Source organism: Catharus ustulatus, chromosome 9, assembly GCF_009819885.2.
Source record: "Catharus ustulatus isolate bCatUst1 chromosome 9, bCatUst1.pri.v2, whole genome shotgun sequence".
In the NCBI taxonomy this organism is placed as follows: domain Eukaryota; kingdom Metazoa; phylum Chordata; class Aves; order Passeriformes; family Turdidae; genus Catharus; species Catharus ustulatus.
This window is the reverse complement of record NC_046229.1, coordinates 31,202,810-31,222,989: the sequence shown is the minus strand read 5'-3', so window position 1 is coordinate 31,222,989 and position 20,180 is coordinate 31,202,810. Positions and strand designations below refer to the sequence as shown.

Sequence of the window (20,180 nt, the reverse complement as noted above, 5' to 3'; positions counted from 1 at the left end):
AGGCACTCCCCTATGTCTGCCTCCTGATTGCCATGCTCTTCTTCATCTACGCCATCATTGGGATGCAGGTGAGACAGACGTGTCCGTGTGCGTCCTTCTGACATGGACGGTGACACCAGCACGTCCACAGTGTTGCACACAGGAGCGAGCCTGTGCCTGCCTGTCATTGCTGCACCCACTCACAGTGCCAGCAAGGTGCTGAGGATGGAACAGCTTCTTTGCTGCAGGACCACATGCCCTGGGGAAACTGCCATGGGCTTGTTCAGTCAAGCTCCACAACTGCCTTCCCAACTGGTGCCTTTGGAGATGTGGCCTCGGGGACGCAGCTGGGTGTCTGCCATCCATCTTGTCCCTGTAGCTGCACCACTGATGGTCTGTTTGGGTGCCACATTTAGGGCCCTGCCGTGCCCTCCCAGCTGGTGGGGGGTCTGCAGAGCACGGGGAGGTGTCAGCTAAGCTGGCTCCAGCTGGTGAATAAGAGGCACGTGAGCTGAACCCCGCACGTGCCGCGGGGCTGGCTCGCCTCTGCTGTGACTGAATCCCACGCTGGGATGTGACAAAGCGTCCTCGACAACGAACACTGGGGATGTGGAGCTGCCCGATGAGCTGCCTCCAGCAGTACCTAACGCTTGACAAGAGCTGATTTTGGGGTGGCAGGGGCCCCTGGCTTGTGCAGCTTGGCAGTGCTGCTGTTTAGGATCTTCCAGTGCCGTGGCTGGTTTTTGCCACCTTGTCCTACACACCTCATCACCGGCTCCAGGTGTTATCCTAAACGGCCGCCATCTGACTCAGACCCCCTCCCTGCCGGGTGGTAGTATTAGATTTATTTTTTTTTAAATATATATAATTTTTTTTAACACCATTGTGAACAAATCCCCAAGCAGTAAAGTCTGTGGGCGTTATTTGAACAAAATAGCTGGAGGCAGAAAATATTCTACAATTACACATTCCGAAAAACCTGTACAGGGAAAAAATACTCTGCAGTTGGTGTATTTTTAGGTTCAGGGAAAGGGGAATAAATATTTAACAGTAATAACAGCACATTTTTCCAATTTGAGGCACTTTACGGATGTTCTGTATGTCTTACTGCAGCCTTGGCTGAGGGTTGTTGTTAGAATATTGTCCATAGTTTGGTCTTTGTTGCCTCCCTTGGCTCTGGGGATGGTGGGGTCTTGTCTCTCCCTCCCTGAGCCCTTCCCACCAGGCTGTTTGCAGGGCCTGACCCCAGCATCACAGACCATTTCTCCACCAAGGGAAGAGCTCCTGGTAGTGTCCAGGACTGTCCAGCACCCACCAGGACGGTGGGACTTTGTGCCTGCATCTCCAGCATAGCTGGGGTCGCTGGGTGCCACTTGGTGCTCGGAGGGCATCGAGGGATGGATGTGGAATGGTTGGACTCAGCTGATCCCAGGCCCTCCATGCTCCTGTTTCCATGGTAGCTCAGCCTCTCGCAGCCTTTACCACCCACAGCAAATCCCTGCCAAGGAGAGGAGAGTCTCCTTCCCCGATGGCTGCCTGGCACCAGCTCCTTGGCACGCTGGCTGTACACCAACCTGTGTTTGCTGGGGTACTTCTCGTGCAATCACAGACTCAGAGCATGCTTTGGGTTGGAAGGAACTTTACAGACCACCTTGTCCAACGCCGTGGCAGGGACATCTTCAGCTAGACCAGGCTGCTCGGAGCCCTGTCCAACCTGCCCCTGAATGTTTTCAAAGATGGCACTGTGAACGTGCAGCCGCTTCCCTGGCTGATGAGCTCTTGCCTGAAGAGCTGAGCCCTTTCTCTCCCTTCTGTAGGTTTTTGGCAATATCAAACTGGATGAGGAAAGCCACATTAACCGGCACAACAACTTCCGCAGCTTCCTGGGCTCCCTCATGCTCCTCTTCAGGTGAGCAGCCGTGGGAAATGTTCCTCCTCATGCCAGAGGTTTCATTTGGGCAGGGGGTGCTGAGGTTTCTCCTGGGGGCACCCTGCCTCCATCCCGTGCCACCACGAGCTGCTGACAGGGCTGTGTTGGGAGCAGGAGTGCCACTGGGGAGGCGTGGCAGGAGATCATGCTGTCCTGCCTGGAGGGCAAAGGCTGCGAGCCGGACACGACGGCGACGTCCGGGCAGAACGAGAACGAGCGCTGCGGCACCGACCTGGCCTATGTTTACTTTGTGTCCTTCATCTTCTTCTGCTCCTTCCTGGTGAGCTGCCTCCTCTGAGGGCTCTGGGGATCCCCCTTGTCAGCACCCCAGCCATCAGGTCATCTTCCACCACCTTCCCACAATCACTCGTTCTTCTCTCGCCCTTTCTCTGCTCCCTCTCCCCGCCACTCTCCTTTCTCTCTGCCTTTTCCCCTTTCATTTAGATGCTCAACCTGTTTGTGGCAGTCATCATGGACAACTTTGAATACCTGACACGAGATTCCTCCATCCTGGGCCCTCACCATCTGGATGAGTTTGTCCGGATCTGGGCAGAGTATGACCGAGCAGCGTGGTATGTAGCTAGCTCCTTGTCTCCCAAGCAACTTCTCAGAGCTGATTTTAAACCAGGGTCTCTGTGTTCTCCTACTGGAGCTGTAGTTCTCAGTGAAGTCTGGGACAGTCAGGGATGTGCTGCTGTCACCAGAGGTCATTACAAGGGCACCAACTGGTTCTTGTACTGGTTGGTGGCACAGGCGTCTTGGGTGATGTTCAGTTTGCCATGGGGTGTTCATCCTGAGTGCTGGACGTTCCTGCTCTTCCTCTCCTCCCTACCCAGCAGGCAGATCCCTCCCTCTCAACCTCCTTTCCCATCCCCATGCACCAGCTGGGAGCCTGTGCCCTGAGACTGGCTCCATCCCTTGGTCCCCAGCACCCACAGCTCCTGATAAGAGCAGGACTGAGCAGGGCTTGTTCCCACCCGTGGGGACCTGCTGGGCTCCTGACAAACCCCCTGCACAGGACATTGTTTGGGGCTGTGTTCTGTGCTGGCCAGCCCACTCACCCCTCTGGAGGTGAGAGGGCTTTGTTTCTGCTCTCCTGCCCTTGCTGATGAGGACCTTGGAGAACAGGGCTCCCATTTGGAGGCAGCAGCCTGGTCCCAGCAGTGGGATGAGCTCACAGGGCCCAACACACCCTGGGTAGCCAGATTTTGGCTCTGCTGCTGCTGCAGAGACCTTGCTCTCCACTGCTCCTCCTCCTCGGATGGTCCCAAGCACCCCTAGAGCAATGGGGGACCCTTGGCAGCTCTGGGAACGTGTTTGCCCTTCACTCAGCCCCAGCACCACCAGGGTGCCTCATGTGGCCCCTTCTAGAGTCCAGGAACTTTTTGGAGCTGGGGTCCACCACTGCCAGCTGGCCTGTGCCATCTTAACTCAAGAGCCCTTGGCAGCCACACACACCCCTTTTGGAGACTCTCCCCATGTCGTGCCCTCCAGAGACAAGCCCCAGACAAGGTATTATTTTATGCCCAATATCAGCTCCAACCAGAGAAAGGTGAGGAGGTGGAGCAGTGAAACACCCAGCTGCTCGCTGTGGAGTGGCTCTTTGGTGGGGTTTCTTCACGCCAGGCACTTGATTCACTCTGATCGCCCATGGTGGTGGCCTCAGTGTCCAGGAGCCATTGTAGAACAAGCCCAAGCTGTCCTATCCATGCCATGTGCCCCTCTGACTCCTGAGCAAGCCATGCTTGTAGCCAGTGGTTAGGGGACAGTGGTGGCAGCCCTGGCCTGGTGCCGGGGTGAGTACACGGGTGAGTACATCCCAGTAGCTCCCACCACACCCCCACAGCGGCACCATCACACGGAGCTCTCCTGGGGAGAACACCCAGCACCAGGGGGGAGCAGGGATGGGTTTTGTCCAGATGGTTGGGTTCTGTTTGGTCCTTCATCTCTGGCCAGTGATGGAGAGGGGATGAGAGAAGAGCAAGGAGGAAGAAACCAGAGGCAAAGGCGCCGGGCAGGACGGTGATGCCGCTCTTTGCCTCCCGGCATGGTTTCCCTCCAAGCTTGTCCAAGGATGCCCAGGAGGCTGCAGCAGCTGCACCTCAGCACTTCCACCCCACACAGTCCTGCTTCCCAAAGGGCTCTGGGCTGGAGCAGAGTGGGGAGCTCAGCATCCTGCACCCCCTCCTGCCAGCTCCTTGCCTCGGCTGCTTCCTTGTTTTCCGTGGTGCGGGAGGATACGGCTGTATCCTGGGATGGCTGCACCGGCTCTGGGCACGTGGGCTTCTGTGGGAGGAAAGGGGGGTGTTTGAGAAGGTTTGCTTCTAATAATGTGCACCCTTGGCAGAGCTGGGCTGGTGGTCGGAGCGCAGGACTGGACTCGAGAGCCCCAGGTGCCACAGCCAGCAGCTGGTCACATTATCCCTGCCTGTCTCAGGTTCCCCAGATCTTGGAGGCACAAATGGCTCAGCTGCCAACCTCACTGGGACCTCGTGGGCCTCAGAGAGTTGGCTGTGTGAGGACAGGGGCTCTGGTGACATGATGGGGCACAACTCCATGGGTTAGAACTCCACCAAGCTGCAGGCTCACCCTGTCTGAAATCCCAGCCCTCTCCCACCAGGCGCAGGGGTCAGGGGCACGAAGAGGAAGGGTCATGGGATGGTGTCCACCACCAAAACTGTCCTTCTCCAGGGTCAAGATGGGACAGTGTGAGGAGATACGAGCCAATCCTCATGGTGGAAAAGGCAGTAGCTGATGCTCACAGCTTTCTCCTGCCTGGGTCTGACAGAGCCAGAAGGAGAAGAGCTGTGCTCTGCTGGGGGTCTTGCCCCACAGATGGCCCCAGTGCCCCCCCGTTAAGCTCTCCATCCTCCCCTGCACCCTCTCAGTGTCCTATTAACCCACCTGTGCTTCCTTTGCAGCGGCAGGATCTCGTATAAGGATATGTACAAATTAGTACGGGTGATCTCGCCTCCTCTGGGCCTAGGAGAGAACTGCCCCTACAGGGTGGCGTGCAAGGTTTGCCTCCCAGTCCTCCGCCACAACCTGGCCACGGGACACCATCCACCCCTCCTTCCCCGCTCCACTGCCACCGCGCCTCCCCAGGGAACCCTGACGTTGCTTTCCTTCGAGTTTAAAGAGGTCCACTGCCTCCCAGAGCCAGCAGCTGTTCCCCTCCAGGGGAGGCATCAGTGGGGCCAGGGGGAGCTCAGAGCCTCCTGGGGTGGGTTTTGACAAATTGTGCCCCCCAGCCAGCCCCCCGCCTCAGTTCCACCGGTGCAGAGAGCCCTGAGGGGCACCAGGCCAAATGCCACTGTCCCTGCTCGACTTCTCAAAGCACCTCACACGAGACAGCGAGGTTCCTGGGAGGGTTTGCTCCTCAGGAAGGAGCAAAGGCTGGAGGATGTTGGGGACTTTACTGTTTGGGATAGCGAGGGCTGGGGGAGGATGAGGGGGCCAGGGTGACCCCTGTCCCTGGGGGATGCTGTGCTGTACCAAGCAACCCTGTGTTCAAGTGTGGCACTTTGGAGGACAAACAACCATGCCTCTGAGGAGCAGGACTCCTGCCAGTCTTGCACATAGCTTGCTGGATCTGTCTGGGAGACGGTAACAGCACGGCACACCTCTGGAGCTTGGCAGCTCCTCTCCCTTGAGCTCAGTTCCTGGCTCCCAGCCATGAGACCAGGGCAGCGACTTGGTCTCCTTGGTCTCTCTGACTTGAAGGGTTTCTTCTTTTATATTTTATTTTGGGGTGACAGTTGAGCAAAATCCTGCACTTGTCACGTTCTCCGAAGTGCTATGACACCTTTGTCCGTGCCCATGGCACAAAAGGATGAATTACAGAGCTTACTCTTCTTTCGGCATCCCTCAGGTGTCTGAGGCATACGAGGGAGCTCAGACAACCCCAGCCCTTGCTCTTGCCTCTGCAGAGGAGGAGGGTTCCTTGCTGCAGCGTGATGTAGCCACCACATCCTTCTGGAAACATCAGAAAGGATTTTTTTTCAGATGGCACCCCTGGGACAGCTCTGTCACCCTCCACAGCTGGATGTGGGGACAGTTTTGCCAGGGGCAAAGCAGCGCAAAGAAGACAAGGCTTCTTTTGATGACTGGTCATCTCATTTAGGCAGATGTATTTAGGAACAGGAGATTTCTTGCAAGAATCTCAGATGGGGTAATCTGTTCCAGGAAGGGCTCCTTGGAGTCTTTCCATTCTTCTCTGCTGCTGCATCCCTGGCAAAAGATGGCAGCTTGGCTGAGGACTCTTGCTCGGGTCCCTGCAGGCAAAAAACATCTTTGGGAGGAGTGGGGAGCCCTTCTCGACAGGGCTCCACTGTCAGATGCTGCTCTCCTAAGCTGGATCACCTGGGGCTCAGGGGGGGACTGTAATGCTTCCTCCTTGGAAGAGGGAGTCTGGAGCAATTGGATTTCTGCTGGCTGTGGAAGGTGGATAAACAGCAAAGGTGGATAAACTCAAGGAGAGGCAGAAGCAAAGAGTACTGAGAGGAGCTTCTGTTGTCCTGTGGGAGAGACCATCCCCATCTCTACCTTGTGTTACCTCAGTCTACCCCTCCCTATGCAGGAGATATTTCAAGAACACGAGATTTTTCAGGGGTTCCTATTGCTCTGGAAAAATTCCCAAAAGATGTAAAAAAAAAAAATCCATGTGGTTGTTGCATCTTGGCAGATCCCAAAATGCTAAGTCAGGTTGCACACCCTTCAGTTCAGTGAGCCTGCCCTGCCTGTCAGGTGAATGCTCCACAGATAATATCGCTGTGGACATCTCCTTTTCCTGAATCTACTCTCACAGCATTCCTGGTGCTCCCTTCCTAACAACCCTTGTGGCACAGCACTTATTTCCTAACCATAGGAGGACAGATGTCCTGTCCCCCACATTTCCTCCTCTGCCACTCACAGGCTTCTCTCAGGGCAGAGCCATGAATCCCTGATGGCTTTACAGGCCACCCTGTGCCCACCTGGGTCACATCTCTGTCCAGACATGGATAGATGGGTCAGATCCCCCATCCTGGACGTGCCCGTTCTTGGACCAGCTCTTGGGAGTCATCCTGCTCAGATGGATGTCATTCCACATGCCTGCCTGTGCTTCACTCTGTGAAGGGGCAGTGGTGTCTGGGCACAGACAGCTCCAAGATCTCTGCTCTGAGGAGCAGCAAGGTGTGAAGCTCTCACATGATCCATCTTGGTCACTGAAGCAGTCTTCCTTTCACGGATTCTATTTCTCCTTCATTGTGTGGAATATGAAGGGCAGTGCCTGTTCTGTGCTGGGTTCCCCAGATTTCCCCCTGCCAGGAAGGATGGCTGGAAGATCACTGTCTTGCTTCCTTTTTTGCACTGAATTCATGCATGAAAACTCATCTCACCCTGAGTTGGTGCGCATCCATCTCTGCCAAGGTGCTGCTTGTGGACTCCTGGATATTTCCTCTTGATCTTCCTGTTTATCATTCTCCAGTGTTGTTATCAACCATCTTTTGGGTGTGACTGGCCCAGCCTGTTCTGTGCCTGCACCCCAAACAGCTCCTGTCACCAGTTCTGTTCCCATCTGAAATGTCAGGACTTGTCTTGGTAGGGGCCTTTCTGACCAGGGGGCTGCTTCCAAACCCTGAGAAGAGGAGATTTTGTCTCCGCTTTCCATGCTGCTCTGAGCACGTTCTAGGGAAGAAGTCAAGATCCCGTGGGGATGCTTGATTTTTTGGCAGTGCCCTCTGTCACAGGGCACCCTGGCTGAGACGGGCTCCTGTCCAGCAGTGAGGGTCAATGCCTTTGGTGTCCCGAGGTTGCCCCTGCCCACTGACCATCCTGGATTAGGCTGGGAGCCTGGCAGGAGGGGAAGAAGAGGTGACCAAGCCCAGGGTCCCTGGGAGATGTGGATGTGCATAGAGAGGGACACGCGGCCCAGCTACCCCAGCCTGGCAGAGGGCAGTCCCGGGTGGCCAGTTTTTGGTGGCATTCGTCGCTCGGCAATCCCAGGCAGGTCCTTATGGAGCAGAGGAGTGCAAGGAGGGGGGTGGGCCCGGCCCTAACTGCTCCTGTGGGAAACCCAAACGAGCCCCAATGTTGGAAGGCCCAAACAGCTGCCTCTGCTGAGACTCTTTAAACTCCAACCTGGTGGAACTTGCAGCCGCATGTGGGAGAGAGCCAGGGCGGGAGCATGGCATGCCCAACTTTTCCTCCCGGTTTTTTTTTTCCAGCCGATTCAGCATGCCTTTTGCACTGGTGCATGGTGGGAAAGTGGTCCATTCGCAGAGCCAGACGGAAGCAACTGGGCATCTTCCTTTGACAAGTGACCCTGGCCCACTGCCTTCTATGCAAGATGCTGCCTCCCAATTGCATAGACCCCACGAGCTGGGGATACACAGCCTTTGGCTATGGGTTAGGTGGCCATGCCAAGCAATACCAGGCACCCCCCCGGGAGGGAAGACGCTCCGGAGGCCACAGAGCACCGTGGTGCAAACCACTCTTATCTCAAATAACCCATGGCTCGAGTGCCGTGTATCTGATTTATACCACTCGCACACAGCCCTGGAACCTGTGGGACGAGGTGGGGGCTGCTGGAGGGCTTTAGGACAGGGGTTCAGACCAGAGGAGTCGTCCCAGGCTGGTAGCGAGACAGGAGCTTGAGGCCAGCAGCAGAGAGGAGAGGGGTGAGTTGCTTTCCGCCAGCATTCCTGGGTCTGTGTGAGCAGTGCTATAAATCCACATCAGGACAGTCTCTCACGTATGATTTGCCTTGATTAACGGGTTTCCTATTCTTTTCCTGTTTGTCCGTTTGTTTTTTGTTTTTTTTGTTTTTTTTTTTTTTTCTCTCCTGTTTCTCCTGTACTATTTTTCGTTTGTACGTTTTTCCGCTCTCTGGGAATGCCTCCTCTCTCTGCATCTCCCTCCCTCCCCTTCCCCCTCCATGAGCAGTGGCCGAATCCATTACACTGAGATGTATGAAATGCTGACTCTTATGTCACCACCGCTAGGCCTCGGCAAGAGATGTCCTTCCAAAGTGGCCTATAAGGTAGATCAACCCTTCCTTCTCCGGGGGTAGAGCCGAGCAGGAGCCGGGGCACCTGCGGGAGGTGGGACCGGGGAAGCCGGGGAGTTGTTGGGGTGTCCAACGTGTGTTTGGCTCACTCCTGGGGAGCCTGGTGAGCCCACAAGAGCCCTGGCCACGCTGGCTGGTCCCTACTGATGCTGCCGTGGTCACTGGCAGCTCCGAGGGGAAAAGGAGGGGCAGGATCAGCTGTAGTGTGGAAGTGGTTCCCAACACGGGAGGGCTGGAGGAGGTGAGGTGGGGTGAGGAGCTGTCCTGTAGCACAGTTAGGAGAGTGAGATGTCCCTAGGAGTTCACCCCTAGGGATGGAACCATCCTCATCCCAGCTGCTGCAGAAGCCCTTGGAGATGGGGAGCAGGTGGGCAGTGGGGACAAATCCCAAATCCCGTAGGAGCAGGCCTGCCATGTGTGAGCAGCCAGGACCATCAGCAGGGGCTATCCCAGCCATGGCTTGTGCAAGGCAAAGCCAGGGAAGCTTTCCAGGCAGCTCTGGGTTGTCCCACCCCGAGTGGAGGCTGTCAGTCAGGTCCCAGATGCACAGGCACGGATCAGGAACGTGGGAAGCAGTGGAAGATGTGCTGAGGGAGCTGCGTGGCTTTCCAAGGGCAGCAGCTGCCAGGACAAGGCCCACAGCTACAGGAGGATCTGTTGTCCAGAAGGAAATTAGGGTTTTTCTTGGCCTTTTAGCAGGGCTAGCACAAAGGGATTCCTGCACACTTCCAAACACGCTTCCACCCTCTCTGGATCTCGCGTGTTTGTTCACACAAACATGCATCCACCATCACACTCTTCCAGGGGGAAAAAGGGAGGCTTGAAAGCAGGAAAGGGATGTGAGAAGCTGGGTGAAAATGAATGGGCAGGGAAGGGCTGACCCAAGGTATTCACAAAGCAAAATATACTCTCTGGAAAGTGGATCTGGTCACTTCGGTTTGCACCCCGCCTGCCCAGGGTGGGGAAGGAGCATGGCGTGTCTAACCTGCCTTGGTTGCCCTTTTCTCTTTCCTTCTGCACTTTTTCTACCCTCCCCTTCCCTTCCTTTCCCTTCCCTACCCATGGATAATTTGGACCCCTGCATGTGCTGGCAAACTTCATCTCTGAAAGACGCAAAAAGGGAGTGCCAGGATGTAGCATGCTAGAGGAATCCAGCCGATCTGAAGTCCCTGAAGGTTAGGGACCCTCCTCTCCCCTGCCCCAGGTGGGAAGGGTTGAGAGCTGGAAAGCCAAACCACCTGGGAACGGAAACCTGAGCCCATCTCCCCGCGCATCCCACATGCCTGCATCCCTGATGGATCAGGTGTGTCTTCCCGAAAGTGCCAGGGGGTGCCGTGGCAGCCCCGATGCCGTGGGGAGGGGGGCTCAGGGGCCGTTCCTGGGGTGCAGGAGGAGCCCTGGAAGGCAGTGAGCCGGTGTCCTGGGGTGGAAGGAGCCGGGGAGGGGGGGCGGCGGGGTGATCCTTGCCCTTCTTTTTTGGCTGTGCTGTTTTGACACTCTTTGTTGCTTTTTATTTTTTCTTTTCTTTTTATTTTTTCTTTTAATTTCGATTATTTTTTCCCCTTTTGTTTAATGTTTAATTTCTTTTCCTCCAGCCTGGTCGATGTGTTTTTCGATATTGTTTTCCGTCCGCTGTTTTCTTCTCTCTCTTGCACAGAGACTGGTGCTGATGAACATGCCCGTGGCCGAGGACATGACGGTCCACTTCACCTCCACCCTCATGGCGCTGATTCGCACCGCCTTGGACATCAAAATTGCCAAAGGTAAAGCTGTGGCAGAGAGGGGACAGAGCCAGCAGGGCTGCAGAGCGACCCTCATCCTTTTGTACAATCCCAGGATGGTTTGTGTTGGAAAGAGCCTTAAAGATCATCCTGTTCCATCCCCTGCCATGGGCAGGGACACCTTTCCCATCCATCCCTTGAACACTTCCATGGATGGGGCATCCACAGCTTCTCTGGGCAATCTGTTCCAGGCCCTCAGCACCTTCTGAATTTCTTCCTAATATCCAATCTCAATCTACCTTCACTCAGCCTCAAGTCCTTCTTCCTTGTCCTATCACCTTGCAAAAAGTCCCTTACTCTTTAGCGGGCTGAGGACCTCACAGCTAATTTGGGATTGGCTTGCCAGGAGCCTGGATGCACATGGATGGGAACAAGTACCTTGAACAGGCAAATTTCCACCACTTTCTGTTAAAAAAATAATCTATTTCTTTAGGGAAGAGGTAGAGAATTCTTCACCAGAATCTGTTTCTAGAGAAAAGAAACAGCTTGATGTCCACTGTATAACAGAGGAGAGAGAGAATTCCCCTTCCTCCCCACTTAAAAAGCCAAACCAAGGATGGAAAATACGTGCTTGGGTCCCTTAGGTTGTGTGGGAAAGAAACCTCTCTCTCTCAGGGAAGATAAAATGTTCAGAGCAGGAAAACCTGCTTTGTTGTTGTTGCTAGAAAGGCTGTGATTCATCAGATCAAAAACTTCCTGCAGAAACATGGCAATTTCAATAAAACATCCCCTAGGAACAGCTCAGCTATTGGAAGAAAGCTCAACCCAGGGCAAGATATTATCCCAAGCCCAGTGCTCAGACAACAACAATGGGTTCAAGCCCCTCTAGACAAAGCAGAGATTGGAACCTGTGTTTGCTACAGCTCACCCAAATTGCCCTGTGCTTGGGTGACTGTTGGGACATGCTGACAGCTTCTGATGGTCCCAGGGCTTCCTAAGCTCAGCAAACCCCTGGCCAGAGAGCTCTGCTCTCCATGCACAACCTCACAGAGCATTTCAGGATGTACCAAGCAGAGCTGCTCGTCCACCAGCACATGATCTGCTCACCAGCAAAAAGAAAGTGGGGCAGCAGCAGGTGTGTGTGGGCTGGAGTAGGATTGGAGCTGCAGAGACGGACCCAAGGCAAGCTTGAAGGTGGCAGCTTTGAGTGGGAGGGCAGGGGATGGGGAGATGGAGGCACATATGGAGGGGATGGAAGGAAAGTTTCCCTGTGGGAGCAGGAGACCAGATGCAAGATGGCCCTCCCAGCCCAGAGAGATTGGATGCTGAGATGGAACTTCAGGATGGGAAAGGGGAAATGGTTGGATCCTGGTGCCAAGGTTTGATGTGTGTGGGCCATTTTTGCTCCCTGCTGTTGAAGGTGGTGCAGATTGGCAGCAGTTGGACTCGGAGCTTCAAAAGGAGATCCTGACCATTTGGCCTCACCTGTCCCAGAAGATGCTTGACCTGTTGGTACCCATGCCAAAAAGTGAGTCTCTGGGGGGGCTGTTATTGCTTTCAAATTCCCCTCATCCCCACACCAACTTCCTCCCAAAGGGAGGTGGGGACTGGCCAGACCCATCCCCAGCTTGAGGAGAAGTGAGGAAAGGGTTTGTTCTGCTTGGCTGCTTGGGAACTCTGGAAAACCACCCAGTTTGCAGGGATCTACTCCTGCCAAAGCCACGGTGTCCTGTATATCCTCTCTGGAGCATAGCAGGGAGGGAGGCTGAGCACACCTGATGATAGAATGAGCACGTGTGCCTTGGTGCCTTAGGATGATGATTTCAAGCCATCTTCATCTATTTTATCTCCGTGGGGAGTGTCTGGGTGCTCAGCACTCTGAGGGCCACCAGGGCATCCCAGAACAGGGCTCTTCCCATGATCCACATTGGTGCCTTCTCTTACAACACAAGTGACCCCATGTTTTTCCCTCTCATGCTCCCAGCCTCTGACCTGACTGTTGGGAAAATATATGCAGCCATGATGATCATGGATTACTACAAGCAGAGCAAGGCGAAGAAGCAGCGGCAGCAGCTGGAGGAGCAGGTGAGGCTCAGCCAGGGCAGGACAGGCACGTTCAGATCATCCTCTCTGCTTCCCACCACCCCCCAACCCAATGTGCAGCCAGCTGGGATGAAAGCAATGGTGCAGGTCGGGGTTTGGGGACCACAAGGTGTGTCTGACAGGGAACATGAGCATGGTGTCCTCTTTCCAAGTGGTGGGAGCTTGGCTGGGGACTCACTGGCTGTTCATCCACATTTCCTACAGGCTCAGTTTCTTCCTTTCTCCAATGCAGAAAAATGCCCCCATGTTCCAGCGCATGGAGGCATCCTCTCTGCCGCAGGAAATCATTTCCAATGCAAAGGCTCTGCCGTACCTCCAGCAGGACACCCTCTCGGGCCTGTGAGTACTGCCTGTCCCTTTTCTGTTCCTGCAGCCCTTGTTTCCTCCTTGGAGCTGCCACTGGGCTGCAGAGAGGGTTAAATTGCTGCTGGGAGCAAGGAAAAATCTCCTGGCACAAAGCTTTTGCAGGATTCCTGGTGTGTGTCAGCATCACCAGCAGCAGCCGAGGTGGCAAAGGGGGATGGCGAGGGGTCTGTGGATGCTCTTCCTGCAGGATCATCCTGGCACTCTTTACCTAGGGGTGAAGCTGAACCCCAGGAGCTGTTGAGCAGTGCAGGCTCAGTGGGGGATTCCAGCACCCTGGTTGGTGGGAATGAGCTGATCCAGGTTACTGTCACTGCTCTTGGGATGTGCCACCGCTGCTGCAGGACTCAGGCACTGCTGTCCTCTCCTGCCTGGGGGCACCACTTCACCTCTCCAGGGAACATGATGTTTGTCTCAAACATGGGGTCTCAACGGCCTGGGGGGCCAGGCACGGGGCTCCCCAGCTCTGAGCTGCTGGAGAGGTGATCCCAGGGATGGCAGCAACCGGCTCCTGGCCTCCCTGAAGCTGGGCTGTGTTTGCAGGAGCAGCCGAGGCGGGTTCCCCTCGCTGAGCCCGCTCTCGCCACAGGAGATCTTCCAGCTGGCGTGCATGGATCCGGCCCAGGAGCAGTACCAGGAGCACCAGTCTCTGGTAAAGTCATGCGCTGCTCCTCTGCAGTCCCAGCACGGATGCTGGTGGGCACGGGGAGGTGTGGGGAGTGAGCACAGCACAGGGATGGCAGCTGCTGGGTCATGCACAGATCCAAAACAGGGGACAAACACCCTTGGATGTCCTCCAGCTGGGGCTCTGCCCCTCGCCTCTGGCACTGGGGACACAGCCATCCCTGGACCTGCCCTGATCCGTGGGGCCAGGCAGCACAAGTGCTTTTGGGGCCAGAGCCATGACCAATGTCCTGCAGTAAAATATCCTTCTCTCCACAGGCTGTTTTTTCCACTGAGCACTCATGTCAGTGGGTTACCCCGTGCTGAGTGATGGTATCTGATGTTTTCGGATTTGTGTCCATTTTGTTGTCAGTGGTGGTGTCCCCAGTCCCCAGCCAAGCTGTCAAACTGTCTCCAGCAGGAGCAGCCTTCTCTGGCCTCACACACGTGCCAGCCTGTCTGTGTGTGTGTGTATATATATATATATCACACATTTATATATATCACATATCTATATATATCACACATCTCTATATATCTCCATGTGTGCGTGTGCCCTCCTGCACCACCTGACGCAGTGTGGTACCCGCCCAGTCCGTGTCCCCAGGGTTTGTAGCTCTGTGTCACCCATGCATGACACAGGCAGGTGTCCCCTGCCTCAGCCACGTAGAGAGGTGGCAGATGGGAGTCCCCCTGCCCCCATAAAGTCACCTTCTAGTGAACTCCAGGGTCACTCTGTGCCCATCTCCTCAACGCCATGAGTGACATCCACAGAGTCCCCATGGAAGTGCTATGGGCAGTGTGTGCTCTTTTAACAGGAAGCTTTTGAAGCAGGGTAAGAAACAAAATCCCATCCATTTGTCCCCTCCTAGCAAAAAAGGGAGTTAAACCCTGGGCAATCAGGGTGCCCCAAACCCAGGCAGGGTTTCCACTGTTGTTGTAGAGGTGCAAGGGCAGCTGGCAGCCTGAAGCACCACATCAGGGCTCACCTGGGGACTGTAAACTGGAGAGCATTTTTCAGTGGCAATGTGATGAATTCTAAAGGCTTAGACTCTGCTTTTCATAGAATCATCAAATAGTTTGGGTTGGAAGGGATCTTTTAAAACTCATCTAGTTCCAACCCTCCTGCCACAGGCAGAAACATCTTCAACCAGATCAGGTTGCTCAGAGTCCCATCCTACCTGGCCTTGAACACTTCCAGAGAGGGAGAATCCACCACCTCCCTTGGCAGCTTGTGCCAGTGTTTCACCACTTGTTTTTGCCCAACTCAAATTCTGCCCCTGGCTGAGCAAGCTGGGCTGTCCCCTGCCAAGAGGGCCGAAGCAGCGCGCTGCCCTGCTCCAAGCCCACCCCAAGAGCTTGGCTGTGTGTTTATTTCCAGGAGCCAGAGGTTAGGGAGTTTCAAAGAGTGCAGCCCTCTAACCGTGGCAGCTACCTTCCCGTGGACACTCAGGACCACGCTGTCTCTGGGAGGGCCTCCTCCATGCCTCGTCTCACTGTGGATCCCCAGGTAAAACCAAGCAAAGCCCCCACAGGTGCTGGGTCTGATCAAAGCCTGCCAGATAACGCTGGGGCTTCTCTGGTGCTGAGCCCTGTGGCATCCTCAGCACCCCAAAATCGGAGCTTCTCCCCTCCTTTGGGTGCTGCACAAGTAGGAGAGCTGCTGTTGCCCTACGAGGAGGACACTGGCAGCAGAGAGGATCTCAGCCTGGGGATCCATCTCCTGGCTTGTGGGGGAGGTCCAGGACCACGCCAAGAGGCGGCAGGTTCTCCCCACAGTGGGACACTCCCTCCTTTCCTCCAGCCCTGGGCACTGGCTGAGGTTCGAGGAGCCCCAGCCCAGCTGTCAGATGACCACAGGTGATGAAACTTCTCTGTCCTTTCCCATTGTCCCAACACGTGCACTTCTCTGTCTGTCCAGGGGAACCCAGGACACGTCTCACCTCCTCATCTGTCTGCCTGGTTTCTCTGTTGTTGTGTCCTGTGCTCAGCCTCCCCCAAAACGTAGATGTTTTTTGGGGTTTGGTGTTGCTGTGAAGTCTCTGGATCTGCTTTCTCATCTTGGTGCAGGCACCAAGTCCTGGTGTGGCACTTTGTGGGGTGTGAAGATAAAGGCAGGCTTTGTCTCTTGAGCTTTCTTAGCCGTTCATCAGCAAAGGAGATGACCAGAAAAAGGGGATGGGAGCAGGAAGGGTGAGAGGAGATGGAGAACAGCCTGAGGCTGCAGTGGCAAAGAGCTGCTAGCATTAAGCAAAGGAAGCATGGAAGGAGGTGATGTTTTCCCCGTAACATGTGAAAACACAGGGTGTAACGAGGAGAGAAAGTAGGAAGGAGAAGCATGGGAGGGAGAAAGAGAAGAAAAGGGAAGATAAAACAACAGCGTGAGTGGGGAGATAGGGAATGAGTGCAGGGGAGAGGGATGGGGATGTGGGAATAAAGGAAGAGTAGGGAGACGTGTGGAAAAGGGGTGGCAGCTGGAAAAATGAACACACAGCAAGTGGCACTGGGGGACCCCTCTCTGCCAACAATCTTTTCAATGATCGTTCCTCTTGACCCTGTTTTCCCGGTGGTGGAGGGATGCTGGGGAGGCAGCCTGGGGGGCAATGGTCTGGTACCCTCCGTGTCCCCACACACAGCAGGAGGTGCTACTGCTCTCCCCCCAGCCCCTTGGGCTTGGATCCACTGGCTCTGCTTGTGCAGCACAGCTCCAGCAGGCTGGGAAAGGCGAGCCCACGAGCTCCAAGGCTAAACCCCGCTTTCCTCCCGCCCCTGATTTGTGCAGAGATTATCTGGGAGGGCTGTTCTCAGGCTGGCTGCCCCCCACCCCGGATTTCCCCATCCCACAGGGTGATGATCCCGGTGCTGGGGGTGGACTGGTCGTTCTTTCCCCCAGCCCTGCCTGGCTCTAACGCTGTCCCCGGCTGGCCGGGGTTGCTTGCAGGTAGTGACAGACACCAGCTCCATGCGGAGATCGTTCTCCACCATCCGGGACAAGCGGCCCAACAGCTCCTGGCTGGATGAGTTCTCCATGGAGCGCAGCAGCGACAACACCTACAAGTCCCGCCGGCGCAGCTACCACTCCTCGCTCCAGCTGTCTGCCCGGCGCCTCAACGCTGACTCGGGTGAGTCCCAAAATCCCCAAAAACCCTCCAGCCGAGCGTTCCCTGCTGCTGCAGAGGGGATGGTGGGGACTGACGTGGGCATCCCGCAGGCCACCGGTCCGAGGGGCACCGCTCGGGCAGGGAGCGGGGCCGATCCAAAGAGCGCAAGCACCTGCTGTCCCCTGACATCTCCCGCTGCAACTCCGAGGAGAGGAGTCCCCAGGCGCAGGAGGAGTCACCGGAGCGGCGGCGCGAGTCCCGGTCACCCAGCGAGGGCAGGTCACAGACACCCAGCAGGCAGGTGGGTGACAGAGATCCCTTCCTAAGCATAAAGGGAAGCACAGAAACTGCTCCATGCCAAAACCAGGAAGATAAGCCCCGATTCTGGGAGCTCTGAACTGTCTCATCTCCTGGTGGTGGCATCTCTGTGCAGGTTGGGGCTGCTTGGGCACCCTGCAGAGCATTTGGGGACAGGGGTGGGTCTCATGCTGATCCTCTTGCTGCTGTGGCATCTGCTCCCTGCCAAGGTCAAGGTGTCCCAGCTACACAGGCCTGGAGGTGCCAGTGCTGGAGTGAGCTTGAAGCCACCCATGGAGAGCAGCAGAGGGCAAGCCCTCAGCTCTTCCTATAGCGGGTTTGGGAGTGCTTTTGGCTTTTGACCACCAATTGTAGAATATCCCGAGTTGGAACAGAGCACAAGGACCATCGAGTCCAGCTCTTGTCCCTGAACAGGACAGCCCCAGGAATCCCACCGTGTGCCCAAGAGCATTGTCTGAATGCATCTCGAGCTCTGTTGGTCTTGGTGCTGTGACCACTGCCGTGGGGAGCCTTTTCCAGTGCCTCACCACCCTTTGGGTGAAGCACTTTTTCCTAATATCCAACCTAAACCTCCCCTGACACAGCTTCACGCTGTTGCCTTGGCTCACCGCAGAGATCGGTGCGCTTCCCTGTGTGAGGAAGTTGTGAGGAAGGGGCAGACCCCGAGGCAGGGATGGGGCAGAATCATCCTTTCAAGGCAGAAGATTCCCCAGGGTGGGGGCAGAGGGGCTGTGGCGCTGCCTGCATCCCCCAGCGTGTCCCGGTGCGTTGCAGGGCATGGGCTCCCTGAGCGAAAGCTCCATCCCCTCCATCTCGGACACCAGCACTCCCCGGCGAGGCCGCCGCCAGCTGCCGCCGGTGCCCCCCAAGCCGCGTCCCCTGCTGTCCTACGCCTCCATGCTGCGGCACGCCGGGGACGCCTCTCCCCCCGCCGACGAGAGCGAGGGGGGCTCTCCGCTGCTCTCCTCCACCCTGGATCCCAGCACGGCCGGCCCGGCAGAGTCTTCCAGCTCCCCGGCGGGGAAGCAGAGCCGGCAGTCCACGCCGCAGCGCTACATCTCGGAGCCCTACCTGGCGCTGCACGACGACTCGCACGCCTCAGACTGCGGTGAGGAGGAGACGCTCACCTTCGAGGCGGCCGTGGCCACCAGCCTGGGCCGCTCCAACACCATCGGCTCGGCGCCGCCGCTGCGGCACAGCTGGCAGATGCCGAACGGGCACTACCGGCGGCGGCGGCGAGGGGCAGCGCAGGGCGTCATGTGCGGGGCCAGCATCGACGTGCTCAGCGACACCGAGGAAGACGACAAGTGCTAGAAGCTGCACCCCCCGCGACCCGCCGCCCGACCCCACCTCGGCTGAACCCCCCCCTCGCCCCGCCCTTCTCCAATGCATGCTCTTCGCCACGCCTGGGAATGAAACTAAAAACCAAAAGCCAAACGCAGGGGGGGAAAAAAAAGAGGAAAAAAATAACAAAAGAAACAAAAAAATACCCCAACCCGAACCGACCGGAATGGAGGGGGAAGGAAAAGGAAAACAAAAACAAAAACCCCACCAACAAAAAAGAAAAGAAACGGAAAAATAAGTCTTTGTGCAAAAAAAAAATTAAAATCTGTCGACTTTCATTTATTACTATCACTATTTTTTTCTGCACAGAGAAGCATTTGATGGGCGGCAATGGAGCAGCCCGGCCGGGCTCGTGTGCTGGGGGACAAGGGACAGCCCCGCCCCAGCCACAGCCCTGCTCCCTGCTCCAAGAGGGATCTCCGGGAAAGCTCCTCCCGATGGTTTTGTGCTCCCTATGGCCGGAGAGTCCCAGCAAAGGGATGTAAGGGACCCCCTTTGCTCTGTCGCTTGGGCTTGTGCTGCTGTGGCTTTGAATTTCCCTCCCCAGGGTCTCATCCTGCCCGGAAAAGGGGCAAGATGCGATGGTGGGGTGCAGGAGATGAGGGGTTGGGATGCACCCAGCCAGACCAGAGCAAGTCTGGCTGCCAGAGGGGGCAAAACTGGTTTGTACTGGGGCTGGGGGGCTCAGTGCTGCCGATTGTATCCTGTCTCCCACTGACATATATTTATTTATATACGGAGAACTCTAGGTGTGCCTGTGTGTGTATATACGGGGTGTGTGTGTATATATATTTATATGCTGTATATATAAAGATATACACATACATAGATTTGTTTTAATCATCTGACAATGCTGGGGAGCCCCTTGGGGCTCCTGCTGCCTGCACCCTGCTTTGGTGGGGGCAGGACCGAGCCTCCCCAGGGGGCTGCTGTACAGAGCATTGGGAATGTCACCTTGCTCCCTCTCCCAGGTGTTCCCAGTGGTGGGAATTGCATTTTCTCTGTTAGAGATGGCTGTGGTGAGGGCTCCTCAGGCAGCTCAGTGCCTGCAGGAGGATGAGGACAGGGCTGTCCCCAGGAGTACAGCTTGCTTGGCACCAGCAGTGCCAAGGGGGTGATGGCAAACCTCTCAGAGGCCTCTTTGCTTGTGTTCCCAGGAAAAGAAGATATCTATGTCGGCAGGGGGGTGAAGATGTTGTGAGTGCATGATGTACCTTAAGATCTGTCCTCCAGGCAGATCTGACTGGCTTGGGCACCAGGCCTGCCTCAGTTTCCCCTGCAGCCATGGCCTCTGCCCTCTCCTGGGGCCTGGCACCCCTTTGGACAAGGGCTGCCGTGGGGGGCTGGGTGTGCCAACCCCACAGCCCCAGTGTGGGAGCAGGTGGGTGTCCAACAGCATCGTCCAGGGGGTGAGCAGGGCGGCTCAGCCCTCCTGCAAACACTGAAAGTGCAGAGCAGAGCCAGCTTCCAGCGCCAGATTAATTAATGAATTAATCTGGTAATTATGCACTGTCAGCTCTCAACCATCCAAGCTGTGGGTGCAGCGCTGTGCCTGCCAGCCCGGGGAGGTGCTGCTGGTGGCCTGTGCTGATGGGTGGCTCACCCTGGTG

At 56.1% G+C, this 20,180-nt stretch overlaps 1 protein-coding gene across 11 annotated transcripts in view; it reads left to right on the top strand.

The window, feature by feature from the left end:
• CACNA1E (calcium voltage-gated channel subunit alpha1 E) overlaps window positions 1-18,730 on the top strand; it is a 125,497-nt gene extending 106,767 nt beyond the window's left edge. For 5 of the 11 annotated variants that reach the window (XM_033067814.2, XM_042779580.1, XM_033067816.2 and 2 more), the window contains 14 exons: window positions 3-68; window positions 1,797-1,888; window positions 2,024-2,189; window positions 2,354-2,481; window positions 4,831-4,927; window positions 10,615-10,720; window positions 12,099-12,206; window positions 12,663-12,763; window positions 13,014-13,120; window positions 13,688-13,796; window positions 15,189-15,317; window positions 16,749-16,929; window positions 17,019-17,209; window positions 18,001-18,730. In XM_033067814.2, coding sequence (XP_032923705.1) covers window positions 3-68; window positions 1,797-1,888; window positions 2,024-2,189; window positions 2,354-2,481; window positions 4,831-4,927; window positions 10,615-10,720; window positions 12,099-12,206; window positions 12,663-12,763; window positions 13,014-13,120; window positions 13,688-13,796; window positions 15,189-15,317; window positions 16,749-16,929; window positions 17,019-17,209; window positions 18,001-18,540 — 2,121 coding nt within the window. In that variant the 3' untranslated portion in view covers window positions 18,541-18,730. Of the gene's footprint in view, window positions 1-2; window positions 69-1,796; window positions 1,889-2,023; window positions 2,190-2,353; window positions 2,482-4,830; window positions 4,928-8,833; window positions 8,931-10,614; window positions 10,721-12,098; window positions 12,207-12,662; window positions 12,764-13,013; window positions 13,121-13,687; window positions 13,797-15,188; window positions 15,318-16,748; window positions 16,930-17,018; window positions 17,210-18,000 lie in introns of all 11 variants that reach the window. The other 6 variants (XM_033067822.1, XM_033067818.1, XM_033067813.1 and 3 more) reach the window with 3 other exon arrangements.
• The last annotated feature ends 1,450 nt before the right edge of the window (window positions 18,731-20,180 follow it).